This window comes from Gasterosteus aculeatus, chromosome 4 (genome assembly GCF_964276395.1).
Source record: "Gasterosteus aculeatus chromosome 4, fGasAcu3.hap1.1, whole genome shotgun sequence".
Classification (NCBI taxonomy): Eukaryota; Metazoa; Chordata; class Actinopteri; order Perciformes; family Gasterosteidae; genus Gasterosteus; species Gasterosteus aculeatus.
This window is the reverse complement of record NC_135691.1, coordinates 24,894,255-24,915,289: the sequence shown is the minus strand read 5'-3', so window position 1 is coordinate 24,915,289 and position 21,035 is coordinate 24,894,255. Positions and strand designations below refer to the sequence as shown.

Below are 21,035 nucleotides of genomic sequence, written 5' to 3'. Positions count from 1 at the left end.
TCTAAGATTCTTGACGGTGCTGCTGGATACCAGAGCAATTCCATCCATAAAAACTGTATCACGTGACAGCTGACTTCGTAGGCACTCAGGGCCTTTCAAGATAACTTCTGTTTTTTCTGAGTTTATTATCAAGAAGTTGCCAGTCATCCAAGTTTTGATGTCTCCAAGACATTCTTGAAGTCTAACAACCTGGTCTGTCTCTTCTGGTTTGATCGACAGATACAGTTGAGTATCGTCTGCATAACAATAGAAGTTTATGCAGTGTTTCCTGATAAGATCGCCCAAAGGGAGCATATAGAGGGTAAATGAAATTGGTCCAAGTACAGAACCTTGTGGAACTCCGTGACCAACATTGGTGGTCTTTGAGAATTCACCATTTACAAGCACAAACTGGGATCGATCCAATAAATAGGATTTAAACCAGCTGCGTGCAGTTCCTTTGATACCAACCAAATGTTCTGACGGTCCGTTAACCACACTTCACATCTCCCACATCCTGGAGTTAAATGTTAAGAAGGCTCAATGTTGACAAACCAACCACAAAAATGTTGATTAAACAACTAACTTCTCATCTGAAAGTTTCCTAAAATGACATTCCTTGACTTAAATATAGTAACGTTAGTATTGATAAACTTCGACCTACAGTTGTGTTTATTTTCCTCTGTCGTTGTTGCCTGTTGTTCAGGTGAAATGCATTCTGGGATATTTGGCTCTCACAAGAACGCACAAGCCTGCTCCGATGCGTGCCCGGTCAAATGGGCGGGGCGAATCACATCCGGGTATGATGACCGTTCTCGGCCAGATGCCGATTTTAGAATTGGAACAGTACTCGAGCTGCGACTGTTGACGTTTTACGAGTCCACAAGTCCACACAAAAACGCATATTGAGAAAGGGCAAATGGATCTTCTGGAGTGTAAATCCATTGAAGAAAGCATCTTATAGGGCAGGCTTCTTGAGAGCAACGGGGCATGTGGGGAAACTTTAGTTGTTGGTACGGACAATTGGTATGAAACCGGAAGATGGCAGCAATGCAACAAAAGTTGTCCAAGGTTCGCTCAAACAGCACCGAAGAAGAAGAAGGAGGAAAGAAGGAAGTGCTGAATTCAAACCTGAAGCGGTTAGACCAGAGAGTCAACTAACTGGTTTGCTGACAAGGTAATGTTGGGAAACTAAATACATACTATTTTAATAAATGCTCTCAAGAATGACTGGGTGGCCTTTCTCAAGAGAGGTGATCGTGTAACAGTGTTTTATCTGAACGAGACTGGAAAGAAACGTCAGTTGAAGCGCCATTGTTGTTGAAATGTTTGGCATTAACGCTATTTAATGTTACGCATGTTACGTAAACGTTTACTGGCCGTTGTTGACGTTCGAGCTGACGTTACGTTAACACACCTGGCTTCATTTTCCAGGCTGATACCATAAAACCGGATTTGTTTACGCTATTTATCGTGCGGTTACCGGTGTTGCACCCTAAATGGTTTCTACTACTCTAGTATTACTGGTTTCCCTATGCGTACGTGTTTGTGTTTACTTAACCACAGCTGTATCTGTCGCTCGATTCGACAAACATTACTGAAAATCTGCAAATATGCATCACGCATCTATTACAGCAATTTCATAGAACAATTAATTTAAGAAAACAAAGGAACGACTTTCATTCAATCTCATCAATCAGTCATCCGCTGGGGGGGATCTTGGAAGAAGCCAAAGCCCCGGGGAGAACTCCCACAGACACGGGGAGAACATGCAGTCTCTATACAGAAAGAGGCTGGGTGGTTTAGAAGCCAGGCCCCTCTTGCTGTGAGGTGACTGTGCTGACCAGCACATCACCCTGCTAACCGCCCTGGAGTAAAACACGAAAACACCAGGCAGAGTGTGGCTCTAAGCGGTGCGCCATGGTGATCCACCAAAATAACTTCCTTTGCTGTGTTTTGAATTCCACTCAGTGTGGAGGAAAACCGTCTGGTGTAGGGTGATCTAAAACAACTGGTTACCTAGGAAGTCTGATAAAACAATTGAGACTATTAAGCCACAGGAATAATGGTATACTAGTAAAAATAATAAATATACTTAATTTGGCTTGTTGTATATACACTTGTCATCAAATGGCAGCAATAAGACTATTGGGCAGTGGTCTACAGGTTCAAAGTGTTTCTTCGAACAGAAAACATAAATTACCCTTTTTATTTTTTATAACGTTAGTTAAATAGCTAACGTTGGCTAGCTCTTATTAGCTAACTAAATCATTTCAAAATGCGCGTGGTTCTCTTGTCGTCTTCCTCCCACCCAAGCTAATCTATCATCCATTTTTCAATAGTCAGTGGGTGTGTGGATTTTCTCTTTTGAACCAGAGATGGAGACTGAGGCTGGATTTGGATTTTGCTAATGTTCTAGTGAAGTCCAGTGGCTCCCATTCAGACCTCTTTACTGAAGTGATATGTGTTTATCTCAATAAAACCATAGCGGACCATAACAAAAGTCAGTTGACTTGTCATTGTACTGTACATGTCCTTCCTGTGGATCCCACAGTAACAAGTAATTGTTGACTCTGATCGAGGGCCGGACTTCACATCATCCTTCTATCCCATGGACACCGTGCTCAAGCACTTCCAAACGGCTCTTAACAGCCACACACACGTTATTATTGAGCAAACGTCCTGCAATAGTACTTAATATTCAGTAGCAGTGTGTCGTTAAACAATTATTACAACTATCCTACACTATAATGTACTATATTCAGTGCAGTGATGGGAAGTTGTTAAAAAAAGGCACATATGGTGTAGCGTTATATGTACAATAAGTGTCAAGCTGTGGTATCTTTAGCCAACTTTTACTATCATCTTAATTCAATATTAATACAACATCGACTGTGCAGGTTCATACAACTCAAAGTGCTGACTGCCGTTGGTACACGCCCTCCTCATATGACATACTCCTGATCACTCTGCATATCCATAAAATAGTACCATTACATTGTTTGTTAAAAGTGCAAGGTCTTTCCTGGACCGGTCGCAATATAACGTTGGGCATGAGGATTTATCGTACAGCTCGGGTTACCCACACACACATGAAGTTACTATTCATTTATCCTCCATTTTTTTCTGATTCTGTACTGACAGCAGGCCATCATTGACGACGGGGCGCTTCTCAACGCTGATAGGCTGTCGCAAAAGTTGAAATATTTCAACTTTTGCGTTTGCTGCGTTTTGGTACGCTATCGCAGATTTGTGTCACTTCAGGTTCATCACGTCTGTTCATTAACTTGACTAGACTGTATGTGGCACGAAAAACTTGCGTTTCATGGGAACGCAGCATGAAGTAACCAGTTGTTTTGGATCACCCTACAGCAGAAGGTTTCCTCCACACTGATTTCATTCAACTTGACTAACAAACATCAAACAACATTCACTTAGTGAATCCCCGTGGCGCCCCGCTTATAGAGCGAGCGTCTGCTTAACACTTTAATGTTTTGCTCCTATGAGATTGAATCCAAGTTGTTCTAATCTTTCCCTTTTAATATAATTTAATAATATATTTCTTATATCATTAATATTTCTTATAAATAATTATACATTCGTAATCGCTGCAGTGGATATGTGATGCATTTTGAAAATTTCCAGCAATATGTTTGTGAATATGAGCGACAGAAGCAGACAACAGCTGCTGCTGTTAAGTCAACACGTACGCGTAGGGAAACCAGTAGGAGTGTAACACCGGGAAACTAAAGTTACACACAGCGCAGGTAACGTGAGTGCTAATGAAATAACTTTTCAGAACATTTAAATGACACACTGTGTGGAACGTTAAAGAAAATACCTAATTACAATAATTTATTAAGTAATAAATGATGGGAATATAAACACACTCCAAAACCAAACCACCCAGTGTCAAAAATGAATCTAACCAGTGGGACCGTGACGTCAAAGGAATACTACTATTTTATCTAAGACGGAACACATGCGATACAAATACCCTAAACATTGCACCAGGAAAACTAATGACCAATAAGACTGCTAAATGTCATCCCAAATACAACAAATCCACCAAATCATAATTCTCTTTAATTTGTGAGGCACGTTCTGAGGTGCAAAGAGCATTTCCCTGGAAGCATAATGAAGGTTTTACTGACCCTCTCTTTTCCCCACTTTCAGATGGCAGCAGAAGAGGAGATCCAGCGACTGAGGAGTCAGCTGAGGGAGAGAGAGGAGCAGGTTCATCAGGCTGCCCAAGCTGGTTTGGATCTCCTCAACCAGCAGATGGAAATGCAAAACAGACTGGACGAACAGAGAGTGGAAATGACCAACGCAATGGAGGTATGATACCCACACCACAGTGAAGCAGATACCCAAAAGTGTCCAGTGTTATGCCACTGTGCCTCAGTGCCATGTACCGTAGCCAGGAGTGGTATGCCAATACAGTTCCACCGACACGTAGCGTAAATGGCTTTAATAAATGGTGCATGCCTTTTAGGAAACTGTACTGTTGGGAACTGCAAGGATCTTATTTGGTGTGAAATAGTGAAACTAAATTATTGACATCTATTGATTTATTAATAATCATTCTTGATAATTCAAAAAAATACCCCAATTAAACCATAGAGGCAAACAAAGTTACAAGCGCTATGGCAATGCTATCAGTGGCTGCAAACTGCAGCGCAGACGCAGGCGGAATTCTCAATGACTTTGTGTAAGAAGCTTGTAATCAATATACATTAGTATGGTTGAAACTATGTGCGCATGGTTGGGGTCGTTAACAAAAAATACAGGGTCCCCTAAGATTACAAGGGGGGTAGTAGTGGGGCGAAGAGTTTGGCTGACACATAGACTGACATTTTTGCGCGCATGTATTAGGAACTGCTTGCGTGTAAAAGAAGAACTATTTTAATTTCCAGACTTTTTTAGGGGGGCTAAGAATAATAAAGGAAGCAGCAAAAACAATCTCATTGCGCAATCCCGGAGTAAATGGTAAACAAAAAACTATTCTAACCATGATTATAATCCAGCAGCGACAATCTCTTAAGGCGCAATAACTTTGGCACTTTATAATCCTTTTGGAGAAAAAAAAGCAGTATACGGATCTCTCCTGAATCCAAGGTAATGGGAATAAAAGCAAAAAAAAAGTCTTTGTTTAGCCAGCGAAAAGCGGGGGGTTGTGATTAACGGCCCCAGATCAAACATGCATGTCTGTCTTTTCCTTTTTCTCCAAAAAGAACAATGTGGGAAGGCCTAACATCAGCATTGGTGAGGGCCTAGCAGTACATGTCATTTAGCTGACGCTTTTTTCCAAAGCGACTTACAATAAGTGCATTTCAACCATAAGAATACAGAAGCGAGAGTGTTCATCAAATAAGACAATTTACAACTTGCTATAGATAAGAGCCGTTATAAGTACAATTAAGTGCTACAATTTTTTAGTCACGGTAGAGTCTGAAGAGGTGTGTCTTTAGTTTGCGGCGGAAGATGTGAAGGCTCTCTGCGGTCCTGATGTCATCAGAGAGCTCGTTCCACCATTTTGGAGCCAGGACAGCAAAGAGTCGTGATCTAGTCGAGTGTTTTACTCTCAGTGAGGGAGGGACGAGCAGTTTTGCAGATGCAGAGCGGAGAGTGCGGGTCGGGATGTAGGGTTTGACCATGTCCTGGATGTAAGCTGGATCCGATCCATTCACAGCATGGTACGTGAGCACCAGTGTTTTGAACTGGATGCGGGCAGCCACTGGTAACCAGTGAAGAGAGCGGAGGAGTGGAGTAGTGTGGGAGAATTTTTGAAGACCAGTCGAGCTGCTGCATTCTGGATGAGCTGCAGAGGTCGAATGGCGGCAGCAGGGAGAGCTGCCAGGAGGGAGTTGCAGTAGTCCAGGCGGGAGATGACCAGAGCCTGAACCAGTACCTGAGTGAGAAGGGGACGTATTCTCCTGATGTTGTAGAGCGTGTATCTACAGGAGCGTTCATGGCTCTAGGAAACGGTACATTCATTTAGAAAAGGGTACAGGACACTCTACCTATATACCAATGCGTGAGGTGGTATGCGCTGTGTTTAGCGGTGTATATACCGATGCAGTTTGCTGCTCCTGATTCACAGCGGCATACCATCAACCACGTTCAATCTCTGCGCTACTGCCACAGGATCAACTGAGCCAAATCACACAAAACCCCCAGCTAATGGTAAATGGCCTGCTTTGCTCATGTTCTATTGGGAATAGAGCTGCAACAAATAGTCGACTACATCGATTGTGAAAAATTGTGGACGTGGATTTTTAACGTCGACGCGTCATATATTTTATATATTATAAAAGATTGAGAGCTGCCGATAATTTTCATTCAGCATTCCAATGCGCTACCGGAAGTGCAGGGGGCAGTATCGCTTACATTGTCTATATGCACCAAGGCATAGACATACATACACCAAGGCAAAGAAGAAGAACGTTTTTGAATCATGGCGGAACAGAGTGTGGGAGAGCCGAAACAAGCTAGACCGAGAGCTGGGAATATTTTACCAGCAAAAAAAATTAAAAAGTACACTGCAACATCTGCAAAATGGAATTAGCATTTCATTCCAGCACCACGGCAATGCATGAGCATTTGAAACGGAGGCATCCTGGAGCCACCACGTCTTCTCCTGCTGATGGGTAAGTTTAAGTTAACTGCCTAAGTAACGTTAGCCTTGTTAACTTATCGTAAGGTTTACGATTACATGTTGGAAAACAGAACGTCTCATTGAGGATGCTTGCTAACGCGACTTCAGTTATGTTATGTGCAATGTAGTGAATTATCAGAGTAGCCCGTCTTTTCGTTCGTTCTGAATAGTTAACCTCCTCCACTTAGCATTCTTCAAGCTAAATATTGTGGAAAATTAGTAATTTCATTTCAACACAATTACGAGAGATCTACTCTACCATTATACAAAACTATGATACTATAGCCTACAACGTGATAATGAAAGCTTTGTGGGGTTTTTTTCTTTCTCTTTTAGTACTAAGCAAAGGCGTGTGGACAAGTTTGTCCTGAAGAGAGGCTCATGCACCCCTCAGATGGCAGGAGTCTTGACGGAGAGCATCCTCAACATGCTTGTCAATGACATGAGACCTCTATCAATGGTTGAGGATGAGGGCTTTATGCAGATGGTCAACACATTTCAATTGCAATTAGTAATAAATCATGCGTTGAAAAACCCACAGATCAGCAAAGCACTTGGAGCTTCAAGAAGTCTCGTTGAGCACTTTAAAAGTGAACTGGCTGCAAGCAACCTAAAATTGAAGCAAAAACAAATGGGGACTCCTGAACACAAACTTGTCCAAGATGTCAGTACCAGGTGGAACAGCACCTATCACATGATTAGTCGCCTACTGGAACAGAGGTGGCCAGTCACTGCAACCCTTTCTGACCCGGCAACACAGAGAGGGAAACAATACCTGGATCTCAAAAGCGATCAGTGGACCCTTCTCGAAGAACTGGCCCAAGCTCTCCAGGCCTTTGAATGTGCCACTGTGTACTTGAGTGGTGAGAGTTATGTGACAGTCTCTGCACTGCCTCCTCTGGTCAAAGGGCTTCTGAAGTCCACCCACACTTCTTATGAGACAACTCCTGTGCAGGCCTTCCAGGCAGCTGCTTCCAAGGAAACCACTGCACAGTGGTCAGGAGAGGTCACCTTCACCAATGACAAACAGAGCAAACAGATCATTGCAGCTGCACTTGACCAACGATTTCTAAAACTGAAATTCCTGACACCAGAGGAGAGGTTCAGTGTTCAAAACAAGGTACATGCTCTGGCACTACAGCACATGGATAGGAGTACTGGGAACCAAGATGCCACAGCATCAGCTGAAAAGGGATCTCCAAATAGGAGGACTGTTTCAGTACTGGATTCACTGCTTGGATCAGACTCCACAGACAGTGACAATGACAACAGTGAAGAGGACGCGCACAACCAAAAGATCTGTAATGAGGTGCTGATGTATTTTGGAGAGCAGCCTCTTTCAAAGACAAAGTCCCCTGTCTTGGTCGAAGTTGAATGAGTCAAGGTTTCCAGCTCTGGCATCACTAGCCAAATCATTCTTGTGCATTCCAGCTACGTCTACTCCCTCTGAGCCAATCTCTTCTCAGCAGCTGGGAACATCGCCTCCAAGAAGAGAGCCTCACTCCAGAGCATGTCAATATGCTCACGTTTTTACATTGCAATTTGAAACGTGTGTGAAATGTGTGTTCCCCTGAAGTCATTTTGATTTACTTTTAAACCCTTACTTGCACTTTAATTGTCGGGAAGGATGGACTATTTTTTTTAGTTTTGGACTTTGAATGTTATTTTGCACTTGCAGAGGCTTGATTGTTATTTTGAGTTGCTTTATTTGCACTTTTAAAAGCATATTTGCACTTTAATTTGTATTATTATTTTGTTTATTTATAATGTTTACATGTTTACCTTGAGTTACCTTGTTACTCAAATACATTTGAATTCAAATTTCAACATTGAGTCAATATTTTTTTGGGGGGGAAATAATCATTAGATTAATCGAAAAAATAGTCGATAGATTAGTCGATTACCAAAATAATCGTTAGTTGCAGCCCTAATTGGGAAGCTGCTCAAGAGGAGATCTTTCGATTATTCTGAGCGGCTTCAAACGTATACATCTGTTTTATTTGATAAAGGCCCTCGAGCAAGAAAAGTACTCACTTCGAAAGCAAGTAGAGTTAAAGACTCGGATGCTTGACTCACTGCAGTCCGACCACGACTCTGTGAAGAACCAGCAAAGACAGCAGCTTGAGGAACAAAAACTGCATCTGGATAGGAGCCACAGAACAGAACTCAGTGAGCTCAACAAGAAGGTAACATCTTTTCAGGCTTTTCAGTAAAGTACACATGATGGTTGGCAGCGTTGATGGAAAACATTGTTTCCTTCAGCTTGCTTAAGGTGTTTTCCTGTACGTTTGGCCAGATGCTGACTTTGCAGTCCACTCTGGAGGAATCCCAGCTGAATGAGCAACAGCTGAAACACAAACTTGAGGTGCTGACTGAGACTCTTAATAACAAGATGGAGGAGCTGCAAACTGTAAATGAACACACACAGAGCTCTATGACATCTGAGATGATGGAGGAGCAGATAAAGATCACAGAGCTGGAGAACATTAAGGTGAGCGGGAGTAGAGCGTAAAACCAGCTATAGTATAGTGTCTTTTTGGTTCATAATCTTAAACAACTACCCTTTTACAGCCATAAACCTCTTCATCTAATCTACTACTCCAAATCTGATCTCAGTATGTTCTACGTAGCATCCTTTCCCCCTTCCCCCAGCTGGAGTTGTATTAACATTTTTTTCCCCCCTACTAGGTCAGGTAAATTTAAGGTTACTCTTGCCTATAGAGCAGGTTAATACCACTTTTTTATTAAACAAAATAACTATCTTGTGTTATTGCATGCTATTTTTCTCTCTACATGATAGGATGTTTATTCTGCTCTCTGCCACTGTGTGTGTGTGTGTGTGTGTGTGTGTGTGTGTGTGTGTGTGTGTGTGTGTGTGTGTGTGTGTGTGTGTGTGTGTGTGTGTGTGTGTGTGTGTGTGTGTGTGTACACGCCCCCTCACCCCAAGAATGAGTCATGTCTACCAGGTGGAGTTGTATTAATGAGTCATGTCTACCAGGTGGAGTTGGAGCAGAAACTGCAGGAATCTCAGTACAAAGAGCAGCAGTTGGAGCTGACCATTGGCAGCCTACAGCGCCACCTGGAGCAAATCACTGAGGACCGCGAGGTGGAAGCTGTTTCCTGGTTCAATGCATTAGAGGTAAACATAACCCCATCAACGATAGCCATTATTGTGCTTGTGTGCACTTTAATTTGCATACCTGCAAACTTGTGGCTTTTGAGTGTAATTCACCGTTTTGAAATCAAAATAGGTCATAAATGTGAATCGAAAAGTTCTCATTTGGAGGGAGGAAAGGTCAACCGGCCAGCCAGCGTTTCTGAGATTTCAGTGAAGCAAGGAGGAAAGGATGATGATGTCATTGATGATGTGCCGTGTACCTCCCAACCCCCATATTCACCTTTTTCTAATTCTCTCACTCTCCCATTGCACTTCCAAGCATGTCTCAAAATCACATATTTTATAGGGCTCGGCTTTATGGTTTGATATTTTCAGCAAACAATGTACTTTCCACCACATCCCAAAGGGTCTCCTTTCCTCCATGTGTAGCGATATTACTCACTGCAAGTGTATTGGAACACACTGTACATCATTTTGTCCCAGGGTTTCTTTAATCTCATGCTGTTTGTTTTTGCATCTCTGTCTCCATAGAAATCTCGTGAGGCCAACCAAGACCTCCAGATCCAGTTGGACCAGGCTCTCCAGCAGGCCCAAGATCCCAACAGTAAAGGGAACTCTCTGTTTGCAGAGGTACAAAACCAACTGAGCTAGCTACAATACAACAGCAGGCGAAGCTCTCTTTGCTGGTGTAGAAAAATGCATTGACTCCGTGGTAAAGGTGGGTCGTCAGTTCAATCCCCGGGTCCGTGGGCAAGACCCTAAACCCCAAATTTCTCCCAGGCTGATGAATTCTGCATAGTCGTGATAGGCAGGTGTCACTGAGTATGGCAGCTCCTGCAATCAGTATGTAAACGCGTGAATGATAACGTGTAGAAGAGAGATAGTAGAGAGTGTTTATCAATGCAGAGGTTCCCAAACTTCAGACCAAACCAAATGTGAAAAATACTAGATCCCACTGCAGATACCAGCAGTTAAATAACAAAGGAGCCTCCTTGTATACGGCTTTTGCTGTTCCTGTGGTGGTAAATCCCAGATTGATGTAGCCAGCCTTGTAACGTCTTTTCAAATCTGCTAGAAGTTGCTAAGCTAAAGTTTGTCTGTTCAGTTGTCTCTGAACTCTTATTGCCAGCACTTCATTGTAGCCATTTCTAAATTCCACTCATTCAGTTTAAATCAACAACGGAGGCGTTTGAATCTGACGTCAATTAGCTAATGCTAATTTTACTGGTGTATGCTATGTCAAGTCAGACTTAACATTATGTCCAGAGTCCTTTTTAGGAAGAGCAGCTACTTTCAATTTATGTCTTTCTGTCATTTTTTCACTTAGCCATCCAGCGGGCCGTATGTTTGACATCCCTGACGTAGAGCCTCAATAGTCGTACATAGGTTATAGAATTTCTTGGAATTGTCAGATCTCTGGAGAATTCACTCGTTACCGCAGTGGTTCCCTAACTGGGGGGTCACAAACTTTAATCACCAACCCTAACACATAGCCATAATTTTAAAAAAACCTAACACAAACTTGAAATGAGTTGTGCTCGAACTACGTCATCCAGACCGGCTCAGGGTACAAGTGGACAGGGCAGCAAAGAGGCAGAGTGCGAGGGAGATAGCGAAAAAGACACAATGCGACACAGAAAAAATTGTTTGAAAAACTTCTTGTTAATTGTGGAAATATACATTTTTGCACTGTTACCAACTTCATTTTAATTACTTAATTTACTTATGTGTAAATAATGCTTACATAAAGTAATAAAACTGTTAAGCGGAAGAAGTTAACTGATATGTACTTATTTTATTTTAAACGCTTACAGTTTATATATTATAATGGAATTATTTTTATTTAATGGTTGATTTGATAAGGGACAGTGCACCTAAAAAAAAAAAAAAACATTTTTGTAAATGTGCCAGAGTTAGCCAAAAGGCTATTTTTCATTTGTAGTCCCAATAGGCAGATGTTCCAAAATAAACAGGACATACGATTAAATTTAAAAAAAAACATGAGCTATGACTGTAGAGAACAGTCATTGGTCGACCGATCTCAATGTTGCCAGATACATGCTAATTATCCTCCAAATACGACCATTTTGAGCCTTTGGTACGATAGGTGCTCAGTATTGCTGGAAATGGGGAACATTTCAAATCTGCCTCCACTAGTTGCATTGTGTACAGCACGTGACATCTGCAGCTCTCTACAGTCAGAGCTCGCGCAAGAAGGTGGAACGTAAGGGAGACACCATTTCCAACACTTAAGGGCGGAATAACTAGTTGGTGAAAGACCCAGAGAAACACAAATATTCGACGAAGCAAAATCCGGGACGTCTTTGGAATCCCTGCCGGACGCGTTTTTTAGGTCTCAAAAAGAGGACATGTCTGGGGAAAAGAGGACATCTGGTCACCCTAGCATAACGCAAACCCAGGTAAAACGTTTGACTGCAGTATTTTATGAGTCTTATAATCCAGTGCGCCCTATGTATGAAAAATGTTCTAAAATAGGTCATTCATTGAAGGTGCGCCTTTTAATCCGGTGCGACTTCAGTTCTGGTAAAGGATGTGCAATAAATAACCCCACTTCAAAATATCACCACCATCTCAGTTCAAATGAACTAATATTTAACTCTTCCATCCATGTCTCAATATTTCCAAATTGACAATAATTCTCTAACTTTATACTGTTGAACATCATTATCATCATCATGCAACAAAATATGTTGGTAAGCAAGTTCAACTTGTATATGAAATGCAAGCCCTGTGCAAATTAGTGTGCAAAATGCTTTTTCTCCTGTAGTTGGAAGATAAGCGTGCTCAGATGGAGAGACAGCTCATCACTATGAAGGTCCAGTACCTGTCACTACAGAAACTACACGCCTTCGGTAAACAGCAACTGCAACGCACCAAGGTACCATGTGTTCGAGGGTGCTAAACATTTCCTGTTGGTTGCTTGTAACTTGACTGACAGATGGATGTGCATGTTTCTGTGTAGGTCCAGATAGCCACACTGATGCAGCTCCAGAGTTCAAGGGCGGATCCTGCCCAGCTGGAGAGACTCCAGTCCATGCTCTCTGAGAAAAATGGAGAAATCCAAAATCTCATGACTAAGCTGCAGAGACTTGAGAAGGGGGAGGTGAGTGCTGACAACCAAAAAAGGGAAATGTTCACATGCTGTGCAACAAAGTAATATTGAAGAATTAACTTAAGGAGAAATTTAAGCTCATACAAATGTTGTAGTGATAACATTTTGTGTGTGGGTGTGGGTGTGGGTGTGTGGGTGGTCTCAGCCAGCTGCTGCTCCAGCAGAGAGTGGAGACATCCAAGATGAAACCTACTACACTGACCTGCTGAAAATGAAGCTCAACAACACCGTGTAAGTTAAACTCACTTGCTTGGTTTTTACATCTGTGAGTTTACTGTTATGTACAGTAGGGAGAACAAATATTTGATACACTGCAGATTTTGCAGGTTTTCCCACTTACAAAGCATGCAGGAGTCTGTAATTTTTATCAAAGGTATTCTTCAACTGTGAGTGACGGAATCTAAAACAAAAATCCAGAAAATGACATTGTATGATTAAAATTTTTTGTTTGCAGTTTATTGCATAACCTAAGTATTTGATCACCTACCAACCAGTAAAAACTTCTGTCTCTCACAGACCTGTTAGTTTGTCTTTAGGAAGCCCTCCTGTTCTCTACACATTACCTGTATTAACTGCACCTGTTTGAACTAGTTACCTGTATAAAAGACACCTGTCCACACACGCAATCAGGAAACATTTATTGCCAAAATATGTCATACATATCATAGCCATCCTTGGCTATGGCTGCAGCGTACCAGACAGTGATGGAGGAGTAGAGGATGGACTCGATGATGGCCGTGTAAAAGTGGACCATCATCGTTTTTGGCAGGTTGAATTTCTTCAGCGGCCTCAGGAAGAACAACCTCTGCTGAGCCTTTTTGGTGATGGAGCTGATGTTCTGCTCCCACTTGAGGTCCTGGGCGATGATGGAGCCCAAGAAACGGAAGGAATCCACAATAGTGATGGGGGAGTCACACAGGGTGACGGGGGAAGGTGGGGCTCTGTTCCCCGGAAATCCACAACCATCTCCACTGTCTTTAGAGCGTTGAGCTCCAGGTTGTTCTGGCTGCACCATGACACCAGATGGTCAGACTCCCACCTGTAGGCGGTCTCATCCCCACCGGAGATCAGTCCAGGGTGGTGTCATCCGCAAACTTCAGGAGCTTGACGGACTGGTGGCTGGAGATGCAGCTGTTGGTGTACAGGGAGAAGAGCAGAGGGGAAAGAACGCAGCCTTGGGGGGAACCGGTGCTGATGGTCCGAGAGGCTGAGACATGTTTCCCCAGCTTCACGTGCTGCTTCCTGTCAGACAGGAAGTCTGTGATCCACTTGCAGGTGGAGTCGGGCACGTTTAGCTGGGAGAGTTTGTCCTGCAGCAGAGACGGGATGATCGTGTTGAAAGCAGAGCTGAAGTCCACAAACAGGATCCTGGCGTAGGTTCCTGGGGAGTCCAGATGCTGGAGGATGTAGTGGGCCATGTTGACTGCATTGTCCACAGACCTGTTGGCTCTGTAGGCAAACTGCAGGGGTCCAGGAGGGGGTCGGTGAGGGACTTCTGGTGGGTCAGGACTAGCCGTTCAAAAGACTTTATGACTAGAGGTCAGGGCGACGGGCCTGTAGTCCTTGAGTCATGGGCTTCTTGGGGACAGGGATGATGGTGGAGGCCTTGAAGCAGGCTGGTACGTGGCATGTCTCCAGGGAGGTGTTGAAGATGTTGGTGAACACCGGAGACAGCTGGTCAGCACAATGCTTCAGGGTGTAACAGTGTTCATTTTGGCTAGTTAGTCTTTAGACGAAAAATGCGTATTAGTTTTAGTCACATTTAGTCATTTTAATCCTTCTTAGTTTTAGTCTAGTTTTAGTCGACGAAAACTAGACTAAAATATAATTAGTTTTAGTCACATTTAATAGCCATATTAAACTCCTTTTCTTCCCTTCTCAGGCCCAGGGACCCCTGTGTTTTGTCTACAGCTGCATAATAGTCTAGCTTGCAGTACTTGGTTGTCCATTAGATGTGGAGGGTCGGCAAACTTTTTGACTCGCAGGCCACAATGGGTTGTAAAATTTGACGGAGGAAGAACAAATGGTTGAAGTGTTTGTGTGAGCTGATATAAATGACATGTGAAAAATCATTATATGAAAGGATTTGGATTTTAACAAATGGCAAAGCATTTATTCGCAAGGCAATTTAACAAATTGGCAAAGGTGTAAGAACTTCATGAGGACCAGGGATCTAATCCAAACACTTTGTTGTCTTTGTCTGTTTACTTGCAATGCTTTTGACACTGCCACCTGTCACGTGTGTGGCGCCTCTATGTTGCTCAGTAACGAGCGTACGGTGGCTGAGAATAGTCGTCGCGGTCCGTAGTCGGTGCACAAGAATCACCTCTGCACCGATGCGAGCGTTCTGGGTTCGTGGATGACGGCATCATGACGTGTTACTTCAGGTCAAACAGAATCCAACCTCTCTGCAATGGTGAAGACCAGAGAGCTGTGTAAGGACATCAGGAATAGACCTGCACAAGGCTGGGACGGGCTACAGGACAATAGGAAAGCAGCTTGGTGAGAAGGCAACAACTGTTGGGGCAATTATTAGAAAATGGAAGAAGTTAAAGATGACTGTCAATCTCCCCTTGGTCTGGGGCTTCATGCCAGATCTCACCTCGTGAGGCATCAATGATCATGAGGAAAGTGCGGGATCAGCCCAGAACTACACGCAGGACCTGGTCAATGATTTGACGAGAGCTCCGACCACAGTCTCAAAGAAAACCATTAGTAACACACTACGCCGTCATGGAATAAAATCCTGCAGCGCGCGCAAAGTCCCTCCTCTCAAGCCAGCGGACCCGTCTCGGGTCAGTTTGCCAATGACCAACTTGTTGATTCCTCTTGATCCAGAAGAGGTATGGGAGAAGATAATGTGGTATGATGAGACTAAAATAGAGCTTTTTGGTCCAAACTCCACTTGCCGTGTTTGGAGGAAAAAGAAGGACGAGTCTGTGTTGCCCAGCGACATCCCCGAAACCTGAAGGATCTGGAGAAGGCCTGCATGGAGGAGTGGGCAAAAATCCCTGCTGCAGAACTGGAAACGTATAAATATATAATTGCAATCAAATGTGTCAAATACTTGTGATGTCATGCAATAAATCGTGCAATGTGATTTTCTGGATTTTTGTTTTAGATTCCGTCACTCACAGTTAGAGAGTACCTATGATAAAAATTAGCCTCCTACATGCTTTGTCAGTGGGAATACCTGCAAAATCGGCAGTGTATCAAATACTTTTGTTCTCCTCACTGCAACAGCAATTCCAGCACTTTTGGTGAAACCTCCCTACAACAGCTGATGGGATGCTGTAGCGCTTGGGGCCAGTGCCTCTGCGTAGCATACAGTGTGGAAATTGGGTAACTTCATCCCAACACAGTACTCCCTTTTCAGGTTCTAATCCGTCTCAATGATTTTGAACCAATCCACCAAAGCCAGCCACATGAACCCTTTGGCTGGCTCCGAGTCTCAAAGACTATTCCCATTTCATATGGGGACATGTGTGCCACTACCCCTTGTAACTCTGTCCTGAGGCAGGGGGGGAGAAGTAAAGCATATAGGTTTGGGCCTTATGAAAGTCTCCCGCTGCATGTTGCAGTTAAACTGCTCACAATGTTTTCATCACAGGAAAAAGTTGTCTCAGATAAAGTTGTATGTGTTAATAACAGGAGGGCCGTCTATACTTTCGGCCGTGTTGAAATTATACCTTCGTTATTTCTGAATTTCCTGGTATACTGTAACACTCTTATGCCTAGAGAAGTGATTAGAAACAGCCTTGATACAAATTAATGCGTTGAAAGATTTACTTGTTTTCCCCAGAGGAGACCGGTCAGTCTCATGCTCAAGACGTGGTCCTCATGCTAAGTGGTGCTTATTAATTTCGATTAAGGATTGGTTAATAATACATTGACCTAAATTTCTCTTCTGTGTGCGCTGTTAGTAAGGATGCAGAGCGAATGGGTGACGAGCTTTTCCTGCAGAGGATGAAATCTTTGTCAGAGAGCCAGAAAGCTTTGGAGCTGGAGAGGAAACTCTTCTCATCTGAACGTCTCCTCAGACAGGTTACCGCCCCCTGCATACATCCTGTGCCCCCTCGCTCACGTAGCAATGCAGCTCAACATCCAAGATACTAATAGAATGAAAAATTTGCAAAAACATTTTTTGTTTTATTGTCATTTGTGAAAACTGGTGAAATGTAGTATTTCAATGCCCTACGCTCTAAATACAAGCATTCATGTTTTTTTACAGTTGAATTTTACTGAATATTACATAGCTATCACAGAGCTAACACAGATCAGAATCTGCGTTATTTGCCATGTTTATGTATGCCCATTTGACTTTTATGTGCTCTCAATGGACATACACAGTACAGAATATTCAAATAAGGAACGAGGCAGGTATGTATGTATGTGTGTGATTTTATATATTAAAAAAATCATAAAGACTAATATTTAACTTTAACTTTATTTAAATTTAACTATAAAATATGAATTTGGCAATAACTCTTTGCAACAACAATTTTAAATTAAATTGTACATTTGCAGAAATGTTTCCTTGACTTCTGAAGTAGTGAACTAAAAGAGATGTCTTATCAAAAGTAGAGCGCATTGTAGTTCAGTGATGGAAAAGGTGACCATGTTTAGTTTGCCTGTCTTTTCTGTTAATTTCACTAGATCCACAGAGCTCCATAGTATATTATAAAACACAAGTGGAACAGAACTAATGATGCCCATGCAGCACTGCTACAGTCTCTATGAGTGATGTTTACAACAATAAATGGAGCAGACTTGAATAAACTGCTTCCATGATATTAAGTTACAGAAAGCCTTTGTGTGTTTTTGTTCTACAGACACAGAGTGACAAGATCAAACTGCAGTTACAAGTAGAAGAGCTGCAACACAAGTATGAACTCAAAGGTAAGGGGGTAACATTTATTTTTCGCTCAGTGGTGCAATGATTTTTTTGTCTGATGCCCTGGATCCAACTGTGCGGACTGTTTGCTTTTAATGATATGGATGCTGGTATATTTATTGTATGACTGACTGATGCCTCTTAAAATATTTTTATCTAGATACAAAAAAGAATATGTTGCTAAAGAGAAAGAAAGAGAAGTTTCCTTTTGATGTCATCCCCTCTTCTGAGAAAATAAAGCTTGACAAGGGAGAGCATGTCCTTGCAGTGAAGATGGATGTCACAAAGACTGCAGGAGCAGATCCTGCTTGTGCAGCTGAGGCAGTGAGCCCCACACAAGGTGTGTTCATTGGAGGAAATCAGAATCCGAACCCTTTATTGCCAAGTATGTTGGACATACAAGGCGCATTGTGCATACATTGGACGCTAAGACAAATTAACACAGTGCAAGAAATATGGATGAAATATGAACATATTAAATTCAATTTATTTTGTATAGCCCAAAATCGCAAATTTACCAATTTTCCTCAGAGGGCTTTACAGTCTGTACACATGTCCCAAAACCCTCACATTGGCACAGGAAAATCTCTCCAAAAAATAAAAAAGCCTTCAATGGGGAGAACGTCAAAGGAGGGATCCCTCTCCCGGGATGGACAGACTACAATGGATGTCATGTGTACAGAATGATCAATGTAAAAGATGTCCAATACATTCAATTCCTAGTTCATAACAGAAATGATTAAAATAATTACGAGTGGAAAGCCAGGTGTACCCCAGAAATGGGGAAGGAAAGCACAAAGACTTTAGGAAAGGGTAATATTGTCGATAATTGGTCGATTATTTCCTTGATTAATCGATGAAACAGATTTTTTTTTTAAACAGCATTAAAAACTTTCATTTCCTACCCATTATTCTAAAACATAACTGCAAATTCACATTGCAAAAATACTTCAGAAACTTCACACACCCATGTTTACTTGAAGCTTATTCATTAAATTAAATTATTAACATTTTTGTGCAGGTAAATCTATACACCACATCTAAGTACAGCTAAAAATAACCAAGTGCTATGAGATGAATTTAAAATGGAATTTGTAAATAAATGCATTAGAGGCTTCTTAGTTAGCCGCGCTGGTTTAATGGATCACCGTGTCTCCCTTTACAGGCATAACAGCATTAAAAAGTACAACACATACAAATAGATTTGTCAACAATAACCAAAATTGGACAAAATATGAAATACAAGACCGCAGATTTAACGGAAATTAATGGTCCAAAAAAGGCGAGTAAATAAAAACATGTCTTAGTCTTGCTAACTGCTTTACTGGTGTTATTAGCGAGCTAACGCTAGCTTGTTACCTGCTGGAGGCTCCTTACGTTCCTCACGTCAAAGCGGGAGAACGTGGTGCCCCCGTGCCATGTTACGGACTTTGCATATTTTGTCATTGACACTTTTTTTATTTAGTGTGAAATACTCACCTTGGACGACTTAACGTTAACTCTAACAGACATCTTTGCCTGCGTCATGTGACTCAACAACTGCCGCCGCTGCTCGCGACACAACAAATCGATTATGAAATTCGTTGCCAACACTTTTAATAATCGATTTTTATCGATTTCATTGATTCGTTGTTGCAGCCCTATATTTTTTGAAAGTTGATATGGTAGCACCGTTAATCACTTTGTCATTTTGGGATGAGGTTCAGATTCTGTGCCACGGCCTGCAAAGTGCGTGAAGATCAGTGGAGACGTTCCTGTTGAGATTCCCAACTCCAGGTCAGTATTTGCCAGGTTGCTTAACGTACATAACACTTTGATAAGTTAGCTGTCAAGAAGCCACCTGAAGATTTTTATGAGGTAATTTTTCATTTCTGTTTGGCTCAGTTAGGGGATGGACCTCACGGGTATCTTTTTCTCCTTGGAATTCACGCTTCATCTTTCTGGAGATAATACATGATCACCATTCTTAGCATTGACAAGCACTCTTACAAATATTTGAAAAATAAATTCATTAACATCTTGATTTCAGATTAAAACCAAATAAAGGATTATCAAATAAAATGTATAAATGCCACCACTCAAAATTTTGCAGACTCAGACTTTGAAAATGTTTTTATTTTTTTCAATCTTTTTGAATGAAACTGAAACAATGGAAACGCAACAATACACATTCATACTCGTTGGGGAATTACTATGGATGTAAACTACAGTGAGACAAATGAAATGTGATAAGTGATGCGTTTGTGTGTTTTGGATCCTGCCCTCAGCGCTCCTGAAACTGACAGTAAAGACGAGGAGAAGGAGGAGATCAGGTGGCAGACTAAGAGAGACGATACAAGAAAGAAACCAATGGTGGAGGTGATCCATGTCAGCGCTCAAACCAGTATGGAGAACGAGTGTGCTCAGCAGTAGTGTATGTACGCCATACTGTCAGTGTTCAGTTTTACAAAACACGTGAATATTAATCTACTTCAATTTCCTGTTATATTTTCAATAAAAGAGTTTTCTTAAAAGTTGTCTTGCGTACATACATTTCATGATAGGCTATATATTGAAAAATAGGACCGAATTCCATCCTCCAAGATGACAATCCTCGCCCCTTCGAAGCAGGGTTCATCAGGGACTACCGCCACAAATTGGGAGTGGAATGGCCTGACCTCAACCCAAGTGAACACTTGTGGGATCAGCTTGAGCGTGCTCTTCGTGCTAGAATGAACAACTCAACCAAGTTGACTGACTTGGAATGGTATCACCTCCAGCATGAGGAGGAGGGGCCAGGTCGACGGTGTATGATTCTTCCAGACGCTACTAAGGTTCCTGAATGAAATTGTAAAATTCCCAATATGTCTTATTTCTTCCTTGTTACAGACAGGCTTCAAACATCCATTATAGCCACCAAAGAATAGTTAAAAGCATCAGCATGAACAAAACTTTGTTTGGTGTTTATACAAGGGTGTAACCATGGTTTAGACATTGGGGGAATCCCATGGACGCTACGGTCGACGGGGGGGGCTGGGGCGGACACTACGGCCCTGCTGAGCGGGCACTTAGAGTCCCAGTGCTTTTTGCTTAACAAACATTTCATAGAAGGAATGAAACGTATATTTTTTATAAACGTATATTTGCTGTATATTGGGGGGACACAACCCCTCAAAGGATGCATGGTTACGCCCTTGTGTTTATATATACTGTATATATGTATCTTATGCTTTAAAATATTTTCACATTGGTCTCGACCACAATAATTGCATAG

The 21,035-nt window shown here is 42.1% G+C and overlaps 1 protein-coding gene across 6 annotated transcripts; it reads left to right on the top strand.

Moving 5' to 3' along the window:
* The first annotated feature begins 644 nt into the window (after positions 1-644).
* Positions 645-20,295, top strand: spdl1 (spindle apparatus coiled-coil protein 1). 6 transcript variants are annotated; one of them, XM_040172962.2, is made up of 14 exons: positions 645-1,156; positions 4,156-4,317; positions 8,647-8,823; positions 8,934-9,128; positions 9,636-9,776; positions 10,287-10,385; positions 12,544-12,654; positions 12,739-12,879; positions 13,034-13,119; positions 16,812-16,932; positions 17,721-17,787; positions 17,943-18,122; positions 19,489-19,558; positions 20,050-20,295. In XM_040172962.2, exons 2-14 carry the CDS (start codon positions 4,156-4,158, stop codon positions 20,192-20,194), a joined length of 1,695 nt encoding a protein of 564 aa, XP_040028896.1. In that variant the 5' UTR covers positions 645-1,156; the 3' UTR covers positions 20,195-20,295. The 6 variants fall into 6 exon arrangements, with proteins under 6 accessions (XP_040028896.1, XP_040028895.1, XP_077957592.1 ...); XM_040172961.2 differs by having other exon boundaries at positions 744-1,156; positions 19,483-19,558; XM_078101466.1 differs by having other exon boundaries at positions 744-1,156; positions 12,739-12,882; positions 13,019-13,119; positions 19,483-19,558.
* The last annotated feature ends 740 nt before the right edge of the window (positions 20,296-21,035 follow it).